At 35.4% G+C, this 24,272-nt stretch overlaps 1 protein-coding gene and 1 long non-coding RNA gene across 2 annotated transcripts in view; one reads left to right on the top strand and one right to left on the bottom strand.

Moving 5' to 3' along the window:
* LOC117326909 (probable E3 ubiquitin ligase complex SCF subunit sconB) overlaps positions 1-23,825 on the bottom strand; it is a 51,191-nt gene extending 27,366 nt beyond the window's left edge. Inside the window, exons 1-4 of the mRNA XM_033883710.1 lie at positions 23,437-23,825; positions 8,930-9,100; positions 5,773-5,942; positions 4,920-5,084 (exon numbers count right to left, since the gene is read on the bottom strand). Coding sequence (XP_033739601.1) covers positions 4,920-5,084; positions 5,773-5,942; positions 8,930-9,100; positions 23,437-23,670 — 740 coding nt within the window. The 5' untranslated portion in view covers positions 23,671-23,825. The remainder of the gene's footprint in view (positions 1-4,919; positions 5,085-5,772; positions 5,943-8,929; positions 9,101-23,436) is intronic.
* LOC117326912 lies at positions 1,121-2,198 on the top strand. The gene is made up of 2 exons (XR_004532525.1): positions 1,121-1,428; positions 2,044-2,198. It is a non-coding gene; the product is annotated as an uncharacterized LOC117326912 (long non-coding RNA).
* Positions 23,826-24,272: the final 447 nt, after the last annotated feature.

Below are 24,272 nucleotides of genomic sequence, written 5' to 3'. Positions count from 1 at the left end.
GCGAGTCCTTCTGCAAGCTTGCGAGTACTTCTGCAAGCTTGCGAGTCCTTCTGCAAGCTTGCGAGTCCTTCTGCAAGCTTGCAAGTCCTTCTGCAAGCTCGCAAGATCATGGTTGCAAGCTTGCGAGTACTTCTGCAAGCTTGCGAGTCCTTCTGCAAGCTTGCGAGTTCATCTGCAAGCTTGCAAGTCCTTCTGCAAGCTTGCGAGTCATTCTGCAAGCTTGCAGGAGGGTTCTCTTTTTGCAAGCTTGCAAGCCTTCAGTCCTTTACAATATTCTGCATGTTGTGGACTTAGAAACTTTTCTACTCTGATATGTTACTTGTGAGATGTGAAAATCTTCTAAGTCACAGCAGCATGGATTTTCTATTTCGAAATCTGTAACTTTTAGTATTTCATATCAGATTATCTAAAGGTGAATATGAGTTTCTTCAGAGTAAAAACACCTCTTTTTGAATCAAAATTGAATGATGATTTTAGTAATCAATCATTACTGTTTAAATTGCAATTCATGTTTGTAAAACTTCAATAATAATCATGACATTCATATCTTTTCAAATTTAGATATCCAACCAATTTATAATAATGCTTAAAGTATTGCTTCATTTATATATTTTACACATGTATTTATAAAATCCTCTTTATTAAAGTTATCAGTGAATATATTATGATATATTTTTGTTAGTATAATCAGTTGTTTCTAGGAGTGATATTCATTCTAAGGGTAACCTGCAAATTATGTGAATTGAATTTCCATCAGTGCAAATTTCAGCAAAATATATGTTGAAGCCTTATTATCAAAAACCTTTCCAACACCAATATGTGTAAACAAACAAAAGGAGAGCATATGTTATCAGTAGACTGGCTCAGCTTGACCAAGGTAATATGATACCAATTCAAGCTGATGAGTACAGGAAGTCCATGCCAGTCAGACTCCAGACACCATGGGGCCAACCCTGGGGTATAAGGTTCATTTCTAACTGACTGTATTGTGACTTATTTGATGATTTATTTCAGTAATAAATACATAAAATGAAACAATATTGTAAAAGTAACTTCAATGCAATTTTATAGTATTTTAAAAAGCATCTGTTGAACTCACAAATCTTCATTTTTATTAAGTCTGTATGAACGAAAAACCTTTCCTGTGCCCCAACTTAAGATTGACCAATGTAAAACAAGGTCCCCACTTTGAATTGAGTTTCCTGTGGCTGCATGTGGACATTTTGCATCTCTGTGAATCAGTATAAATTGTCCTATCAATCACTTCTGGAAATAGAATCAACTTCTGTCATTCTGGACATGGTAAGGATATGTGCAACCTATCTACATCTGCATGTTGAAAGTTCTGTAAATAAGTTACATAAACAAACAGAAGATGGACTCAGTGAAGTGATCCAGATGAAGATTTCCAAGGGTCAACAATAAATGGTGAGTGGTGAGATTTATGATAACATACAGATAATGTTTCAATTGATATAAGAATAATTTACTGATCTAAAATAAACATTATTCTATAATCTTTGGAAATTTGGGGTGAAAAAAAATACAGAGCTATAACACTAGCACATCTAACAAAAACAAAAACTTCTTGTATATTTTATCTTTTACAACAGAAAAGCCTAGGAAAGTTGAACATTATATATGAGAAATGTGTATTTTTACATTCATTTCTTGTGTTTTAGATATGTTGCAATTAATGCACAAAAATAGTTTTAAGACAAACTGACAATAAAACCTGTATATAAAGCTAACCATGCTTCTGTTTATAAGACAGCACTTCTAGATCTATAGGCATCATACAAAATTTTACTCTATGGATAGTCAACTTGTGATATATATGCCTAAACTTGGAAGGTCACATATTTGATTCTCTATCATGAAATATCTAGAGTGGTCACATTAGAAAAATTGTAATTAAGCCAGATTTAGTTGTTGACATTTAAAGATGTCTTCAAATATCTAATATAGTTGTTTTGGCTTACAAAGAATAACATCAATTGATCAATTTTCTATGTAATATTGCTTTGTTTTATTTTTTTGTAGCACAAATGCAAAAAGATACAGTGAGCTCTGAAGTGGACGGAAATGACAGGAAGAGTTAAAAGATATTGTAACTGTACTGAAAAAAGAACTGGTATTATCAACATATGATGAATATTCTACCGAATGCCAACAAAAACTATAAGCCATTATTGCAGTGACAACAGAGATTAACAATGATAAGAAAAACATTCATGAACTAGAAATTAAATAACCTTTGAGGTATTGTTATGTAAGTGTGCACTAATGATTTAGTTTAAAAGAATATGGAATAAAATGTAGATGTTTGTATATAAAGTTTGTATCTATAAGGTGTTTTATTGTAACAGCATACCGTACTGCTCTGAATGATAGAAATACAGACTTTTACATTAATTTGATGTTTTTGCTTTATTTTTGCTGCATTAAATTTATTTTTACCTCAGAGCTAGACTATTTAGCTTGCGGCAAGCTTGCATAAAGTGGCTTACCGCAAGCTTGCAGAAACTAGCTCGCCGCAAGCTTGCATAAACAAGCTCGTCGCAAGCTTGCAGAAACAAGCTCGCCCCAAGCTTGCAGAAACTAGCTCGCCGCAAGCTTGCAGAAACAAGCTCGCCGCAAGCTTGCAGAAACTAGCTCGCCGCAAGCTTGCAGAAACAAGCTCGCCGCAAGCTTGCCGCGAGGTTTCAAATACTAGCTTGCTGCAAGGTTCCAATTCCTAGCTCGCAGATTAAGCTTGCGGCAAGCTTGCAATAATAGTGAATCGCAAGCTTGCCATTTCTGTTTGGGATTGCTGAATTAAATCAGACTCAATTTACAATACCATCTATAAAACTATAAATCTGCTTATATGTCATGTATAAACATTTAAATGGGTATAATATATGACCTGCTTATCAAAGAAAAATTAAAGGGACAAAATTTTTCAATACAATATATTTATTTGATGTCATAAGAAAGTGTCAAGCTTATGTTCAGTGTGAAGTGCAGTCTGTTCAATAACTCATGAAAACTAAACTTAAGTGTCATCTTTTGGACAACCTTTGGACCAGGATATTCCATAAATGGTCATGGCTTTTAAACATTAATTGATCCTAATATAACTTTTTCTTTCCTATTTTTTTTTTTTTTTTTTTTTTTTTTTATATATACAGTGGAACCTCTATAAACCGAACATGCATGGGACATGACTATTTGTTCGGTTTATAGAGGGTTCGGTTTGGAGAAGTTGATCGAAAAATGACCGGTCAAATTCCGGATATAATTGGTTGGACGATGTTTTATTAGAATGCACCCGATTACAAAACTTAGACAATTTGGATTGTCCGAATAATATGCATATTATGAAAGTTAATCAATGTTTATATTGCAGAATATATAAGAAAGGCAAATGACTATAACAATAGTTTTAAACAGTATTTTCACATGTACAACTACACTTTACGATCGGCCTACATTTTGTTACATCCGGTGAAGCTTCGTCATGTGGATGGGGCCAATAGTCCGATACAGAATATTTTACACATCAAATAATATTAAAGGGCGTGAAGATGTTTTGTTTCAATATCAATTACAATTGATCAGATGATACTGGTCGTATTTCCAACATCGCTGTTGTCTAAAAAAACATCACGGGCTTCTTTACGAAAACAACCCCTTTTGGGCCTCATTTAAATTAAATGCGAAACTCAGGCTTCTAGCTCTACTTGCATTGAGAAAATAAACGAACCGACGCGCTTCAATGAAGTGTGGCATTGTTTCATAATTGTCGTGTTGATTATACACTAGGCCTTCGGTCATAATGCACCCTTGGGGTATATATTGGATACCTGTACAAATCACCTACGTAGGTCCCGAGACAATAAGGCTTCACCCAATACCTGTCACAGTTGTTGTTTCACGGTTGACTGACCTGACCTCGTGTCATAATCGCTCAGGTAAGGCCGGTTTTCAGAAGTAATTTTTGGTATATTTTAATAGGAACCGGACACAAAATCAGACCGGTGTTCGGAATTCAGAGGGATCGGTATTTGGAAGTTTTTTAATACTATAATAAAGAAGGACCAATTCCGTACAATGACAATTCGTTCGGTATTCAGAGGTGTTCGGTTTTTAGAAGGTTCGGTTTTCGGAAGTTGCACTGTATATATAATTCAGGTATTTTTAAGCCAATATAATATTTTAAGGATATTGCACAAACCACAAGAGACAGTGTTCCGATAACAGATCCCCAGAGATACAAGAGGTACAAATAATTCATATGCGAAAAATTCCATTAACATTCAGCCTAGTACTTTTAGAGGAAGAGTTTTTACCAGGATAGAAACTCTATCAACAGAAAAGGGCGATAACTCTACCTGTTATTGTTAACACTGAAAAACAGTCTGAGATATACAGGTACACAAAGCAGCAATAAAGGCCTGTTCAAAAGACACACACGATATTAACATTTAGCTTTCAATACAATATAAGATATAGTAGAGTCGTAAAATGAATTTAACTGCACCAAACAGCCATTTTGTCATAGGACACATCAGCGATACAAAGGACCAACGTGTTGATGCAAACAGGTGACAGGAATTTCAGAATAGGTTGAAAGAAATGTCAAAATCTGGTTGGGGGTGTAAAATAGTGCCATAATTCCATGAATTTCAAAATTTAATTTCAAAAGAAAATCAAGCACATGCATACTGCATATAAATTCTGGATCATGCTACTATTCCAATGGGTTAAAGGTAATAAGCTGATAAAATTATTTGAAAAAAAAAAATCAGAATTTAGGAAGAGTTATTAGCTAGGATACACTGAAATACAAGAAGACTAATCAAAATGTCTCTCTTATCTTATTTGAGGGTTAGGGGGTTTGTGGGTGGGGGGAGTTAATGAACGACTCTTAATACCTTAGTACAGGAGCACTGGCATTGACAGCCGTCATGTCTTCAGAGTTAACAACCGACACAACTGCCTTAGGTTTGTTTTTGTGATTTTTAGGTAAAGTGTTGGATGTGATGATTTTCGGAAAGCTTGCTCCTTTCTTTTTATGTTTGGATTTAAAGTTGAGAACACTGAAATAAAAGAATATAAGAATTAAAAGTTTTTTTTTTAAAACTTGTCAGAACATATTCAAGACTTAAACAAAAACAGGTCAATAAGGATCATTGTTTATTTGCTGGATTTATCAGCCCATGAACTGCCAGGGGGGCTCCTTGTAGTAGCTGGTGGCTACCTCAATAAACAACATACAAAAAGGCCATTTTTCCAAGGACACACAGGATAGTCCGTGATCTCCGCCTACTGAGAAACACAAACTGTCTTGGGTAGGGATCAAAACACACACCTCAACAGCACACTGACAACAGCTGTTCGATGTGATACAGCGAGCTCAAAGTGGATATTTTTACCAGGTGGCCTATTTGGCTATCAATTATAAAATCTAGATGCCAATTAGAAAAGTTAGTTGCCGGCCAAGTTGTCTTACATTTAAAAAAAAAAAATTCTTTATTTTAGTACAACATTTCTCTGTAACTTTTTCAATTGTGAGCATTATTTTAGCAGTGACTACAATTTTTGAAAGATTAACCAAATCGCAAATTTACTAAATTTTTTAGTGGCATGCAGGCGCCTTATAGTTCAATAACTCAAGTGCGCCAATGGTAAATTGAAGGTGGCATGGCCACTAAAATAGTTGCCACTCTGAGCCCTGTCAGATAAGGTATTTTACTAACAGTGGCACTATAGCTTCTGTGTTAATACCTCAGGTCTGTCCCTTTGTCTGTGTTGAGTTTGGCCCCACTAGGGATCTGGGGGAGCCTCAGCCCCATCTCGTTTTGTTCCTCGGCTAGGTGAGTCACCTGAGAATCGTCCTTCAGGTGGGCACTTTTCTCCCTAAAGTAGTTGTCCTGCCGATACAGTTTCAGCCTCCTCTGCAACATCACACAATAAACTGATAAAGCAAAACTGGTACGGAAGCTGAAATCACCTTACCAAGGTAAAACTTTATCAAGGAAATAATGTAGTTATCCTCAAATAAGTCGCCTCCCATAATGCATCAGAAGTTTAGTAGTGAAGTTTGGGGAGGGTTTATTTTTTAAACAATTTTGGCTTCTATTTCAAAATTAATGATTTTTCAAATATGAACAAGAGATCTTATTTGTACACAGGATTTTATTTACTGATAAATATGGTTTCAAACTCAATATGCTGCTTCTGACAGAGATTTCCTATATTTCTTTTCAGATTCAGACATGTTTTATGGATAAAATTTTGTGAAGCACTCTCCCCATAGAAATTCCAAGAAACTGGCCAGAAAGTTAAGCATTATATTTGACAATGATGGAACCACTTTCATTATTATAAGTACAAGTATTTTTTTTGCTATATATACACAATGATGTTTTCAGATTTTGATGAATTGTCATAGCAATATTTAAATCTAACTGATTAGATCACTAAATCATTATAACTAAACTCAGTTTTCACCTTGTCATCATGGTGGTACATCAATTCAGTTTGAATCTGTGATTTTAATCCCTCAGTAGCTAGCATTACATGTATCTTGAGAAATTATAGGTTAGATTCTTTAATAAAATCTACCCATCTTGTTTCCAAAGTGACTTTACAATATTTGTTTGTTGACTGGGTTTATCACCCCGTGAACAGCCAGGGTTATTTTAAGGTGTAGTAGCTGGTGGCTACCTCTATGAAAATATGGGAGACCTGTTGCATGCCATCCAGAGCAATTAGGATAAAGTGTCTTAACCAAGGACAAAACAACAACAGCACAGGCCGGCCCGTTTCTCAGCTTCCCAAGAAACACAAACCAACACGGGCAGAGAGTCGAACCGCGCACCTCGGATCTTCATCCAAGGTTCTGTGGCTGGCTCTCTAGCCGACTGAGCTATTGCAGCTCCGTAAATAACGATACGCACCTAAAGTCAGCCAGGAAGTATGCGTATAATCTAATCAAGACTTTGCCAAATTTATTTTTCTTTTTCAATAAAAGGAATTTACCTGCTAAATGTTTATAAAGCACTGTTTACCCTGATTGTGAAGTATTAATTGTGTTATTGATACCATGTTGATTAAGATTTTGGTGTTAATTAGTCAATATTTTCATAGAACGTTAGCTTTATTTTGTAAAAGCATTATCATGGGTACATGTACAGAAAATTATATACTTGTATGAAAATTGAGCACAAAATTGTGTTATTTCAAAAACCTAAATATTTTGTTTAAAAAATAACATCAGACAGTTTGATTTTTATAATATTTCCCATACAACGAAGACTTTAATGCCTCTATGTTGTCAGACTGATTATCAACATATTAATTAAGTACTATTACCATTTAGAATTATTCTATAAAATAATTGTAACTTTTTAGTAGTTGCTTTTCATTAACAATTTCATATTAACATAAACTCTATAATTCATCTAATATTTGCACCAAATAAAATCTACTTCACTTTAAATGACTTTAAAAGTGTCCATGGATTACTCATTTCAGAATGACAATAATGTCATATTGAAATTGATAGGTGCAATGGAAAAGACTCTTCAATAAAAAAATTTGGCATTTTAAATGCTTAACAAACATACATTCCGATGCAACAGGACCTAAATATAAACTCTGTAATGGCATGGAAATGAATAAAAAGTATGCATGAGCTTGAAGGAGGAAATAATCTAAGCATGAAAGATAGCATGAAATTGCAAAAAAGTAAATATTTTATTAAGTGACAAATTGATGCATGACATACATTGTAAACACAAAAAAAAATCAACAAATTCCTCCACCAAATATAAGAATTTTTTAAACACATCGGTTACACCCAACATACAAATTGTTACTACAATTATTTGTATAAGTTCACTCCAGTAGAATTATTTTGAAAAAAAAAAGGTAAATCGTATATATTTTGGAATATTAATATTGCAAATTCTAAACATCGGGAATCTTAAACTAGTCATACCAAGCTGTTTATGCGTGGTTCATTCATTTTTCAAACAAATTTTATTTAAAATTATGTATTTTTCTTTTAAACCACTCTAAAATCTAAATTTCTTTTTTAAAATTTTTATACAATATTATTCAAAAAAGAAAATCAAACAAAACTTCACAATTGATATTTAATGAAAAATTTGTTCACATAACTTGATACTACAGTACAGAGACAATGGTATTTTGTGTATAATCTGCATATATTTTTGTAAAGCATTCATCAGTAGCAATCGTTATCCCAAAGCATTAGCAGTACAGAGAAATTGTCAAGTTGAAGCACAATGAGGTTATCCGATTTCCATATATGGAATGAGAGTATCCCTGGAATTTTTACCACACAAACTAAAATAACTCTCCGTTTAACAACAAATTTATCATACTGTACCCGTTTTTCATTTTGTTTTTCTTTGTCCCTTCTCTGTTTGATAATGAAAATGTTGAATTCAGAATTTAAAAACTATATATATTTTATATAATGTAATTCCTTACTAAATTTTCCAAATCAGGTAAATCCTGAAAAGTGATTTCTGTAACATATATGAATTCATGATGTATATTTACAAATGTACTCAAATTACACTGTGGACTAACATTGATGATATATATACATGCATGATGTGTTTGTCAATGGCAGAAATTGTATATTTTTCAATGGTGCATACACCCTTAACAGACAGCTAGTCGTCTTGCCATAGAAAGAACTGATAACTAGCGCTACCATATTTTAGCGGAAAGCTTTCAACATGAAAAGCACTGAAAGAATAGATTACTGCTAAAATATATACGTTTACAGAAATTTGATTGGCGGTGAAAAGATCGACCTTAATTTGACCTTTGCTATATCACGGCACATAAAACTATCGAAAAATACTTCTACAGAAAATGGAACAAGATGATAATTAAAAGCTACCTGTGCATCTCTCATGGCTGGCGTACTGACAGACTTAAAGTCCATTCCAGGAAAGTGACTTTTGGCATTGTAGATAAAATCACGATGGACATTTGGCTGCATCACGGTATAGAGGAACTGGAACTGGTTATGGCCGCTCCGCCTCAGTAGATTCTCCATCAACTGACATCGCTATAAAACGAAAAAAAAAGCCTTTATCAGTCAACATTCTCAATATATATATATATATAATAAATTTTTCTTTGTTTTCATGGTAAATACTCAAATGTGATTGGTCGAAAAATTCTTTTCATTCTTCTATGAAAGAAATTCCGAGAATGGCGCGAAAAATGTGACGTCACAATACGACAATTGACGTTGGGTATTGATTTGAGAAAAAGAATCCCATTTAAAAAAAGAGGCCCAATGGACCTGTATCGCTCACCTGGCTCTACAGCAACTTTGAAGTTGATTGAGGTCATTTCTTAAGATACAATGTTGATTACCTCTTTATTCAAATATCATAATAAGCTAGTTTTATTCGTATTAATAAATTTTCATTCCAGCATTCTATTGGCCTAATATCAGGTATTGCTGGCTCTTGGCTATTACAAAATTATTGTTTACAGATTTAAGCCGATTTCACCCCTGTGACCTTAAATGTAGGTCACATCATTTATTTGAACAAACTTTGTAGCCCTTCAACCCAGCATGCTACAGGCCAAATATCAAGTCCCTAGGCCTCTTGGTTATTGAGAAGAAGTCGTTTGTAGATTATAACCTATTTGACCCATGTGACCTTGAATGAAGGTCAAGGTCATTTATTTCAACAAACTTTGTAGCCCTTCACCCCAGCATGCTACAGGCCCAATATCAAGTCCCTGGGCCTCTTGGTTATTGAGAAGAAGTCAATTGAAGATTATAGCCTATTTGATCCACGTGACCTTGAATAAAGGTCAAGGTCATTTATTTGAACAAACTTTGTAGCCCTTCACCCCAGCATGCTACAGGCCCAATATCAAGTCCCTGGGCCTCTTGGTTATTGAGAAGAAGTCGTTTGAAGATTACAGCCTATTTGACCCATGTGACCTTGAATGAAGGTCAAGGTCATTTATTTCAACAAAATTTGTAGCCCTTCACCCCAGCATGCTACAGACCCAATATCAAGTCACTGGGCCTCTTGGTTATTGAGAAGAAGTTGTTTGAAGATTATAGCCTATTTGACCCATGTGACCTTGAATGAAGGTCAACGTCATTTATTTGAACCAACTTTGTAGCCCTTCACCCCAGCATGCTACAGGCCCAATATCAAGTCCCTGGGCCTTTTGGTTATTGAGAAAAAGTCGATTGAAGATTATAGCCTATTTGACCCATGTGACCTTGAATATAGGTCAACGTCATTTATTTGAACAAACTTTGTAGCCCTTCACCCCAGCATGCTACAGGCCCAATATCAAGTCCCTGGGCCTCTTGGTTTGAGAAGAAGTCGTTTGAAGATTACAGCCTATTTGACCCATGTGACCTTGAATGAAGGTCAAGGTCATTTATTTTAACAAACTTTGTAGCCCTTCACCCCAGCATGCTACAGGCCCAATATCAAGTCCCTGGGCCTCTTGGTTATTGAGAAGAAGTTGTTTGAATGAAAAAGTTGATGCCGGACGGACGGACGGACGGACGACGGACGCCGCACCACGGCATAAGCTCACTTGCCCTTCGGGCAGGTGAGCTAAAAACTATTACAACGATCATGCTTTCAATGCTTCTCCGGTTGAATATTCAGATAAAAATATATCACCTACATACTAAACCACACCAGCTTACATGTATTTTTCTCAGCTGAACGGTTTTAATGTCGAGATACTGAATACCAATCAAGTGGCTGGCCAATGTAAGGTTTTACACCGAATCAGGGACATCGAAATGCACTTACATAAGAAGTAGCAAGCTTTTCTCTCATACATACACCAAATATACCATTCAGCTCGAGTTTTCAAGAGCACTTGTACTGCGAATATTTGTTCATATCTCAAAAAGTAAATAAAGCACATTGGCAATCTGCTATCAGTGATTACCACACTCGATAACGCCCGCGAGAGACGAATGACTTTCATACTTTTATTTAACTCTACAAGATAATGAATAGTCATTGGCTCAATGTTCAAACACTTGATATAGACATCAATATTTACAAGATCTACCCTTAAAACATACATATATCATAAACCTGTTATTTAAATCTGGTTGGGCAGCCTTTAGGCAGTAGTCTAATATGATTTGTACTGTTTATATAGAATCTGGAATAGTAATACTCCCCTCGATAAATTCAAGTGGACAGGTTTTAATGCCCATGAGGAGGATATCTCCTCCAAAATTCATGTTCGGGAAATTTTCTTGGCTTCGATTTGGTAAAGCAGGGAGCTACTATGTTGAAGGTTCCTGGTTTGAGCCCTGTTGAAACAAACTATCTGCTTATTTAGCAATATTTTAGCTCATGCAAGCTCTTGACAGAAAAGGTGTTCAGGCGCCCCTTAAAAAAATATCTTGGTTTGCTGTAACCCGACCAGGGGGTCTTACATATGGGTAGGTAGGTAGGGCTGAAATTTTTTTTTTCACTTCTGAAAACAGAAAATCTTCAATCTTTAATATGAAAACAAATCAGAATATTGAACTCATTATTTATTTTGTGTTCTTAAACAAAAGAAGAGGGCTGGGGTGGGTCCTTGGGGTCAGAAACTCCCCCTTTTTTCTGATGACGAAATTTTTTTATAGCCTTAAAAAAGAAACGCCTATGCCAAATTTGGCTCGCGCCTATGGCGCTCGAATTAACACTAAGTTACTGGACAACCCCCCCCTCCCCCCCTTTCAAATTCCTAGATCCGCGCCTGCAGAGTTGGTACATGGATTCCTCAACACGGCCCTGTTGGTGTAGTATCTATATATCAATATTGGACAGAATGACATAGCGAACACTTTATAGCTATAGTTATCGGAAAAATGTATCAATGTTTTCATTTATATTAAAAAAAACTTCAATATTGATGTTTGGATCATCTAGATATATCAGCAGGGAATCAGGTTGTTATGGCACAAAAATCAATAGAAATATTAAGGAAATACTATCAAGAAAAAAATTTGTGATCGATGTCAGATTTCGAAGTTGTCAAAACCTTACGTCATGTCAGTTGTTTAATATTAAAGTTACGTAACATCTGGTGGAGTTATATTGTATTTGACAGAAATCAAATTTCATTTCTCAATTGATAATCTAGGATAAAATTACGGTGATCACGGTTACCAATAAGCTTAGATTACATGCAGGTCAATATGCATGGAAAACAAACATTCTGATCACCTAGATTAAAATGTCAAATTGAGCAAATAGTCAGGGGGTGAAACGTGCTTAAAACAAATCAATTTACACGGAAATCCTGTCTGTATATGACGGCACTGTCGATATTTGTAATGACGTTCGAAGAATATATAGCAGGGTTACCGGGTATGAATATTATGCAGACTAACCATGATTTACATAAAACTCCAATTATATCTATAATGGCCGTCGTCATTGGGCGGAAGTTAAGTGACAACTTTATCACTGTTATCACATAAATGTACGGGTTGATATATTAACTTGCCGGCAGGTTTGTCATTTCTGAATTTATTTCCCTAATATGTCACAGACAGAGCACAGTTTAACAACAGGAAATATTATATAACCTGATGTCAAAAGATTTTCAAGATGGCGGCTATGGACCACAAACAGGACCACTTGTCTCAATCAGTAATATATCAATATACCATACAATTTACTCAGGCAAAGTTTGAGGGATAAAAGTATTGAAACCTTCTTTGTATCTGTATATTTATCAAATACAGTGAAACCTGACGTTATCGACCACTGTTTTTTATGACATATTGCTTCCTCTGACCAATTTTATCGAAACAGTGACATTCTTCACTGTCATTGCCGTCATTGACTTTATCTACCATTGATTTAAACGACACCCTGTATAATCCGATCATTTCCTTTGGAACAGAACATTCCTGCTGTCATATCTGACACATTGTCTATACCGACACACTGTCATATCCGACACATTGACTATACCGACACACTGTCATATCTGACACATTGACTATACTGACACACTGTCATATCCAACACATTGACTATACCGACACACTGTCATATCCGACACATTGACTTATAATACCGACACACTGTCATATCCGACGACACATTGACTATACTGACACACTGTCATATCCGACACATTGACTATACTGACACACTGCCATATCCGACACATTGATTATACAGACACACTGTCATATCCGACATATTGACTATACCGACACATCTTCATATCCGACATTGACTTCACTGACACACTGTCATATCCGACACATTGTCTATACCGACACACTGTCATATCTGACACATTGACTATACCGACACAGTCATATCTGACACATTGACTTTACTGACACACTGTCATAACTAACACTGACTATACCGACACACTGTCATATCCGACACACTGTCATATCCGACACATTGACTATACCGACACACTGTCATATCCGACACATTGACTATACCGACACACTGTCATATCCGACACATTGACTATACCGACACACTGTCATATCCGACACATTGACTATACCGACACACTGTCATATCTGACACATTGTCTATACCGACACACTGTCATATCTGACACATTGACTATACCGACACACTGTCATATCTGACACATTGACTTTACTGACACACTGTCATAACTAACATTGACTATACCGAACCAGTCATATCCGATACATTGACTATACCGACACACTGTCATATCCGATACATTGACTATACCGACACACTGTCATATCTGACACATTGTCTATACCGACACACTGTCATATCTGACACATTTACTATACCGACACACTGTCATATCCGACACATTGACTATACCGACACACTGTCATATCCGACACATTGACTATACCGACACACTGTCATATCCGACACATTGACTATACCGACACACTGCCATATCCGACACATTGACTATACCGACACACTGTCATATCCGACACATTGACTATACCGACACACTGTCATATCCGACACATTGACTATACCGACACACTGTCATATCTGACACATTGTCTATACCGACACACTGTCATATCTGACACATTGTCTATACCGACACACTGTCATATCTGACACATTGTCTATACCGACACACTGTCATATCCGACACATTGACTATACCGACACACTGTCATATCTGACACATTGTCTATACCGACACACTGTCATATCCGACACATTGTCTATACCGACACACTGTCATATCTGACACATTGTCTATACCGACACACTGTCATATCCGACACATTGTCTATACCGACACACTGTCATATCCAAGACATTGTCTATACCGACAAACTGTCATATCTGACACATTGTCTATACCGACACACTGTCATATCCGACACATTGACTATACCGACACACTGTCATATCCGACACATTGACTATACCGACACACTGTCATATCTGACACATTGACTATACCGACACACTGTCATATCTGACACATTGACTATACCGAACCACTGTCATATCCGATACATTGACTATACCGACACACTGTCATATCCGATACATTGACTATACCGACACACTGTCATATCTGACACATTGTCTATACCGACACACTGTCATATCTGACACATTGACTATACCGACACACTGTCATATCCGACACATTGACTATACCGACACACTGTCATATCCGACACATTGACTATACCGACACACTGTCATATCCGACACATTGACTATACCGACACACTGTCATATCTGACACATTGACTATACCGACACACTGTCATATCCGACACATTGACTATACCGACACACTGTCATATCTGACACATTGTCTATACCGACACACTGTCATATCCGACACATTTACTATACCGACACACTGTCATATCCGACACATTGACTATACCGGCACACTGTCATATCCGACACATTGACTATACCGACACACTGTCATATCCGACACATTGACTATACTGACACATCGTCATATCCGACACATTGACTATACCGACACACTGTCATATCCGACACATTGACTATATCGACACACTGTCATATCCGACACGTTGACTTTACAGACACTGTCATATCTGACACATTGACTTTACCGACACACTGTCATATCCGACACATTGTCTATACCGACACACTGTCATATCCGACACATTGTCTATACAGACACACTGTCATATCCGACACATTGACTATACTGACACACTGCCATATCCGACACATTGATTATACAGACACACTGTCATATCCGACACATTGACTATACCGACACACTGTCATATCTGACACACTGACTTTACCGACACACTGTCATATCCGACACATTGTCTATACTGACACACTGTCATATCCGACACATTGTCTATACTGACACACTGTCATATCCGACACATTGACTATACCGACACACTGTCATATCTGACACATTGACTATACAGACACACTGTCATATCCGACACATTGATTATACAGACACACTGTCATATCCGACACATTGACTATATCGACACACTGTCATATCCGACACATTGACTATATCGACACACTGTCATATCCGACACATTGATTATACAGACACACTGTCATATCCGACACACTGTCATATCCGACACATTGACTTTACCGACACACTGTCATATCCCACACATTATCTATACCGACACACTGTCATATCCGACACATTGACTTTACCGACACACTGTCATATCCCACACATTATCTATACCGACACACTGTCATATCATGCACATTGACTATACCGACACACTGTCATATCTGACACATTGATTATACAGACACATTGACTATACCGACACACAGTCATATCTGACACATTGACTTTACTGACACACTGTCATATCCGACACATTGACTATACCGACACACTGTCATAACCAACACTGACTATACCGACACACTGTCATATCCGACACATTGACTATACCGACACATCGTCATATCTGACACATTGACTATACCGACACACTGTCATATCTGACATTGATTATACCGACACACTGTCATATCCGACACATTGATTATACCGACGCACTGTCATATCAGACACATTGACTATACCGACACACTGTCATATCCGACACATTGACTATACCGACACACTGTCATATCCGACACATTGACTATACCGACACACTGTCATAACCAACACTGACTATACCGACACACTGTCATAACCAACATATTGACTCAGTCCCACACTGTGTGTCAGTAAAGACAGGTTTCACTGTGTTTCGGCCAAAAAATCACCAATTCCAGCTCAGGTCCCCGAATTCGATCTATGACAATAAAACTGTCAGACAGGATAATACGAGTCGAGCTAACAGATATTGTTAAACACATTTACTTGAAATTTATTCTAATAAATATTAATTACTTACTGTAATGAACCAATTCTTTTTTGTTTGCAGTGTTGATTTAGAGAAAACACCTTCATAAAAAATGCATCTAGTTTTCTTTAAATTGACTTTTGTAATGTAAGAGAACTCACATATTCAAACTGAATCAATTTTACCTACAAACGCTACAATCACTATTTAATAAAAACTTTTGAAGGATTGTTAACCTTAACTATTGAACTGAACAAGCGTGCCATCAAAGTCTATTTAGAACATTCAGGAAACCCTCATCGCTTGATTCTATACTGTCATAAAAGCCTTTTCACTTCAGCAAAACTGTCCTTTTTTTTTCACCTGTAAATAAAACTGATCAATTATCTTTGTTACTTCTGACATATATATGTAGCTATTCAGGGCATTTAAAATCATTCAATATTCTGAAACAATGGAATTTCGGTGTTGCTCATCAAACATTTATCATGTGGAAATAAAAAATTGTTCAATACTTCTCTACATAGAATATAGATGTGATATATGGATTATGGGTGAATTAAACGCTGCCTTAGCCAAACTTCCTGTGACAAAATGATTATTGATTTAGTTCATCGTCTGCTGCTCCACAAATCGGTAACATTTTCTCATTTATAACCCTGACTGAACGACCTATACATAGTATACTATACAATGATACAACACAAACATCCCACTTCAAAGCTATATCAATTTCTATACAGGACGTCCCGTAACTGTTCACGCCCTGTCGATTAAATCTCCTGATAATCCCTCAAATGTTCAAAATGTCAACTTGGATGTAAACAAACTTTGATATTCATTTTAACAAAAAAATTACAATATCTACTGTGTTTTAAATTTTTTTTTTTTTAAATCAAAACAAAATAAAACACTTCTGTATATCCAAATAAATTTTGTTTTAAAGCTTGACCGATATTATACCATAGCTTACAGTCTGCCCATGTATACAACCATTGTTTTAACTCTTTGTGTTGAATTTCATTATAATCCAGTCCAGGATAAAACACCATTATGTACGAGTTCCGTAATACCGTACAGATTAACGTATTTAAGCACCTGGTTTCTATAATCAGTCACCAGCATCGATATCTTAGTAGTATTTCACGGTAGATTTACCGCCACTGGGGTACTTTCTGGCCATTGTTAAAATACTCCAGGGCAGGTAGGTATATTATAAAGTAGTTGGTTCGGGCTGATCAGCTAAACAACAATGAAAACAGTCTTTTATAGAACTTGGTATTAGATATTAATATACGCACCACATTTGTCCAACAATAGCTAGCCCATGCCTGGTAATAAGCCCACCCATATCTATTGCAGTTGAGTTAACATCTGCAATAAGCCCGTCCTACCTTAAACTTAATTTCGTATGTTGGCCCGCCGGGCTTTTTACAGGATAAATATTTTTTCTGATCGTAAATGTAACTTTATCTATCTTAAAACAATTAAGAAAGAAGTCAAAACAACTTATATTAATTAAGGACTCTTGTTGGCCTGGATGCCAGTGCCTGATGAGGACGGTGGCCGAGTGGTTAAGGTGTCCCCGACACTTTAACACTAGCCCTCCACCTCTGGGTTGCAAGTTCGAAACCTACGTGGGGCAGTTGCAAGGTACTGACCGTAGGTCGGTGGTTTTTCTCCGGGTACTCCGGCTTTCCTCCACCTTTAAAATCTGGCACGTCCTTAAATGACCCTGGCTGTTAATAGGACGTTAAACAAAAAACAAACAAAACAAAAACAGTGAGGGGTCTTTAATACTTTAATGGGAGAAAAACTGAGTGTACCTCAGGGAAAAACTAAAGTAACTTTCATACACGTTTTCCTAAAAAAACCCTGTTTTTATCATGATTGTAAACTGAATTTTGTTGTCATTCACTTAAGAGACATAATTTCATATTATACTTTTTTATGAAGCTATAGACATTGAAAATCACTTTTGTTAAAAATTTTGAGTTAAAAATATGCCATAGTGTTACTATAATTAGTTGACAGATTGCATAAGTTACTAAAGTTTATTTTTACCATCCCAAATCGGTGAAGAAATATCTACATATAAATCAGAAATTTTTCTAACATCCACCTTGGGTTTATTGCAGAATAAATATGGTAACTTCATTCCAAATTTTATTTCAATGGGGAAATTAAAATCAGATTAATTCATTCCTAATTATATGTTCTTTTCTTAATTTTTGATAACCCCAAAATAAATTTAGTATCATTGCCGACTCCTGATGTTGTAATTAAGCTCGGTGATTGACCCACAATGCTACTTCACTATATAGATTTAATCACACACTAAATTTTTTTTTTTTACAAAATCCAATGTCGTTTATATGAAATCAACAATACTTTTCAAACGAATTTCAAGATTCTTTTATTTACACGGACATAATCTTTTTTGACAGGCAATCAAATTTTAAATGAAAGTGTCAATAGATATATTACATACATGTGCTTTGGTCTCGTATTTTACTGGGTAGTTGCACAGTGCAGAATAAACGCTGGATTTACCTTACCGAGTTGTTTAAATTTTGTATAATGACATTAAAATATGCGATTACCGCACTTTACGACCTTTTCATTTCCTTCTAATTCATTTACAACAGATTGTGTGGTATCTAAATTACATTATCGCCACACCTTCAGTTTTCCGTGACATATTTATCAAATTTATTGTTCAATTACTAACATTTGTGTCAAATGAGATAATTAATCTTAAAAAGAAACTCAGGTTAAGCATTTGAAATTACCTGACTACAGGTATACATGAAATTACCGTTAGAAAATGAATTAAACTCTTCCCATTAAATGTTACGCTGTGGTGATAATGGCCGAAAAACAACTTAAAGAGAAATTGTGTATGTGTGCGATACCTTGAAATTTCTTACCCTAAACAATGCCATTTAAATACTATTTCAGCGGTTAGTTACAATGACCATGAACAAAGCCTTGCTCAAAGTGTTAAGCCGATTGTCTGCTACTTATAGGTCTCGTATAAATTTGGTTTTAATTCTGTTAGCCATTGTTGTTGGTGCTAGCTACTATGAATTCAAGTCTTGTCAACTTGATGTATATTGCATGCTCAATTTACTAATTTCTTGATCCCCCCCCCCCCCCCCCCCCCTAAGAAAAAAAAAAAAACAAACATATTTTCATTATTATCATTTTTTGTAAAATTGTGTAATTTAAAAACTAGATTCTGCAAAAAACAGAATATATAAAATGATTATCACATTTTTGGTATCAAGCTGCATATGGATTTAACAATTGGTCAGAAATATTTTAAGCGGTTTATAAGAACACTTCGTAATCGTTGAACCTTAAATATCTCCTCTAATGCACACTTACATTATTACTCATATTCATATACAAAGTATTCTCAATGCAAATTCATATAAAATCGGGTCAAATATACACGTGTTCAAATAAGTGTTTGGATTAATGTAATTCGACAGGTTCATTCTGGAGATTAAAAATATTTCTTTAATTTCTTAAATTGTGCTCAACATACCGGTATTTAATTTCACTTCCCTAAATTCATCCTTAGGTCAAAAATATAAACACATTTTCTGATCAAAGGTTCTTGATGAAAAAATTATGCAATTTAAAAGAAATTATGTAAATATTTTCTTATCTTGGAATTTTTAGACATATGTATTGAATAATTAAATGATTTGTCACCCTCAATGGACATTAACACGCTCTAGCCGAAAATTTCAAGATAATTACCAACATCAGTTCAAATTTATCCATCCAAATTTTTATATTTTACACTTTAAAAAGATTCATGATCATAAAATACTAAAAAAATTATAAGATATTTTATGAAGATTTATATCAAGTAAAAGAGGCCAAACTAAACAATAAAAACTTTATTTATATAAATACAATAGTTCCAAAACAGGTTTTTTCAACTTAATTTAATCACTCTTGTTTGCCCAGATGAAAGCATGTGAGGGGCCGCAGTGGCCGAGTCAGGTTAAGGTGTCCCGACACTTTATCACTAGCCCTCCACCTCTGGGTTGCGAGTTCAAAACCTACGTGGGGCAGTTGCCAGGTACTGACTGTAGGTCGGTGGTTTTTCTCCGGGTACTCCGGCTTTCCTCCACCTCCAAAACCTGGCACGTCCTTAAATGACCCTGGCTGTTAATAGGACGTTAAAAAAAAAAAAAAAAACCAAAGCATGTGAAGGGTCTTACTGTGGGAGGAAGACCAAGTACTCTGAATATATGTGGTTGGGCAGGTGCAACTCCCCGAGTCCCTATACCTTTTAACATCCATTCTGCGACTGCCCATCAAACCAAGGTCATTTTCATGAAAGGAAAGCATATGTCAGCCTGCACAACAACCACCCAATCGAAATTTGGACCAAGATGTAGAAATTTTTCCTCCAAAACACACACCAGATATCATAGTATTACATTGTATGAGAGGCTGAGAGCTATCTGAATGTATTTTCACTAATTAACATTCAAACAGTGCAATTAGCTCTTCTTCAGTAAAAGTCTGTATAATTTAAGTTGTTTTTTTTTTACTGAAATAAGTTTGTAATTGGCAGTGTGCAAAATTATTTTCAAGACATTTTTTAACGAATGGCCCATGTGAAACAGCAATATCTGCCATATTGGAAAATACAGAACTGCATCCAAAACAGATGGATGATCAAATCCAGCAATTTATATTCAACCATCACCCACCACCCACCCCCATTCCCCAATTTAACACTTGCGCTACACAATTTTTTTTTTTTTTTTTTTCAATTTTAAACATTTGGCAATTTCCCAAAATGTCCAGCAAAAGGCTATTTATACATTATGTTATCAACTGTTTTCAACCTGTATCAACACTAGAATTTTCTGTATAAAAATGTAACTTCTGACCAATTTGTCAGCAGTCTTAAGCTTTGAAGCTAAAAACAACAATATGCAGTCCAGAATGTATCAGAACCCTTTTACTGAGATGGGTCTACTGTTGGAATAGAGAATGTAGGTTATGCTCAGTAATAATACAACCACATTGTTTGTACACAAAAGGACTTTGAACTCAACTTAAGTCGATCTGGCTTAAAACATGAGATATTGGATCTAATAAAAAGATTAAATATTTCTAGAGCCTTTTTCACTGTGTTACACATTTTTTGTTTCCGTTAAATCTTGAAAAATGATTTAAAATTTTTTGATTGTTCCTTGGTTACATGTAAGCTGTTTGGGATCCGAGAAGATTTATAATCAATCTCGTCGGATAGCAAATTTAAACTTCCCTTTCTTTTGTTTACTTAACCATCAAAATTCATCCCTCCTACTTAACTCAATAAATATTAGGTTAGACTTTTTTAAGTAGCGTGAAGTCAAGATTATTTCGAGATTATTCCTGTCCTCATAGTTTACAAGTAGTCATCCAATACATGAAGTTCATAAAAAGTTCATGAAAAATAAACATGTAAGTTAAATATTCATTTTCTCTGCTCCATTTAATATGATTAAAAATCTATTATAATCAAGCAAGAATATATACTGATGATAATAAGATTTATCAATCATAATAAGATTTATCAATCATAATAAGATTTATCAATCTATTTACAGAAAAAATATCTCCATCTGTCTAATATCATGTGTAGTTAAGGGAGTATGTCATGTATGATTTTGCAAGAGTTATCTCCCTTAGATAAGGTAGTATATCATATATGACAGGGTACGAAATGAACTTTTTATAACTAGCAAAATGCCAGTTAAAATGCAGGAAATGCTAGTTAAATTTTGTCTACTTTCAAATTTTTGCTCTGATGTTTTCCCTGACAATATGTTCATAAATGTGATATACGCGCATAAATAGTGAAAATATAAGTGGAAAATAGATACCAACATTAGAAATTTGATTTTAAGTTGATTGAAATCTTTCCTTTAAGTGATGGGATTCCTGTATTTTCTCTTCTTTACTTTGTATTAAAAGAATTGAAAACACTGCTATAAAGTTTGCTAGTGGGAAATTTAGGCACTCACAAATAAGTGATGAAAAAAGTTAATTTCAACCCATGTATGATTTTGCTGGTTATCTCCCTAAGTTAAGGGAGTATGCAATATATTATTTTGCTAGGGTTATGTCCCTTTCAGAGATTTAAGCAATTAACCATTAAATCAATCCTTTATATCACAGGCACTGTTTGGTGAGGAAGTTTTATTATGGAAAAGGATATTAAAAGTTTGCTGGAAGCTTGTCATTTCCATTGTAACTAATACATTAAGGGGCAATAACTCCAGAAATATCAATAAAATTTTGAAATCAAATAACATTTTTGAGATTTGTACATTGATATTGCAGCAGTTGTTACTTCCCAGTACAACAGTTGCACCTAAACGCATTACCAAATCCTGCACCTTTAATGAAATATATTGAAACCAACACACAACTATATTCAATTACCAGTTAATTCTAAGGATATTAATTTCCTCTATAACAACTAACGTCACTATTAAACAACGCTTGTAACTTTACAATCCACCACACTAAATCAATAAAAACCATTTGGATACTTCAGCAGATCTATATAAAAATCAATTTTGGAATGATATCAAAAGATACATTTAAAATTGATAAATCGAGACATTCGATCAATACATTTTGATATCAGAATAAATATGCTGATTTTGTGCAAGTGATGAAAAAAAATGTTTGTCAGGAAAATTAAGATGATTCTGACTAATTTGGTAAGTGTTATGTTTTAAATTGTAATATATTTTTTTAAAGCAATAACTTTAAGATAAGAGAACAATTCTTTCATGGCAACATATTACAGTTGATGGAAATAACACTTTTATAAGGAATGGTGGACCAATCAAATGAAGAAAAAAAAGATAAGAAAACAAAAGGACACGGAAAACACTTTCAAAACCAAAGAGAAAAAAAAATCTACAATCAATCCTAAACAAACCATTGCATTCCCTGCTGATTATGTGAATTTCAATTACACATTTTTTTTTTTTTTTTTTACTAAAACTGTTTGTTACCTGAGAATGGCTCCAATTTTCCATCCACATTGAAATCTTATCCAACTGCCTGTCAAATTCCACACTACTTTGGGTAGGGTGCCTTCCCCCGTGGCCCCTCCAGTCCAACACCCGTCGTTCATCATCCTCACCCTCGGGCCTCCTCCTCACATTCTTCCCGTCCCTCTGGGGTGACAGATGCCCCTTCCTTCCAGCCGCTGCAACTATTGGCGGCCTTTCTGCTACAGCATTCATAACTCCCTCCTTCAGAAAGTATCATGAATAGCGGCACACTTGTAATAACTGTTGGTCATTTTACGGTTTAAATACCCACGTTTAAAAGAGCATTCTTGTGTGCCAAGCGTATACACCGAACACCGGTCTCCAACTGCAGCGAAAACGACAGGTGAACATGAACACAAGCTTGGCAACACGCATACAGCACAGGTAGACTTTCACGGCTATAGCTCATTTCAGAAAAGTCCGAATCAACTCTCGTCTGATCCCTGAAATACACACGAATATTGAATTTAGATTGCGATGAAATTCAATCAATCAATTCTGGGGTATTATTACACTTTAACATGCCATCACATTTTTGATATCTATATAAAATTGCCGATGACAGCAATAAACTCTCTCGAAAATTACACACAATTATGATTTTAACGATTTTAAATGAACATTAAACAGATGTCCAAACAAATCAAATGTCACATTTGGGCAAACATTGGTGTGATTTACCGGAACTCTCCTCTAAAAGTAGAAATGGAAATGGGAAGATCAACAATAATGATGACGTCAGTGTTTTGTGCTACTTGGTACTTTAAAAATTAAAGAGCATGTGCTGATGGCGC

Source organism: Pecten maximus, chromosome 5, assembly GCF_902652985.1.
Source record: "Pecten maximus chromosome 5, xPecMax1.1, whole genome shotgun sequence".
Lineage (NCBI taxonomy): Eukaryota > Metazoa > Mollusca > Bivalvia > Pectinida > Pectinidae > Pecten > Pecten maximus.
The sequence above is the reverse complement of the archived record's forward strand: the minus strand, read 5'-3'. Positions and strand labels throughout refer to the sequence as shown.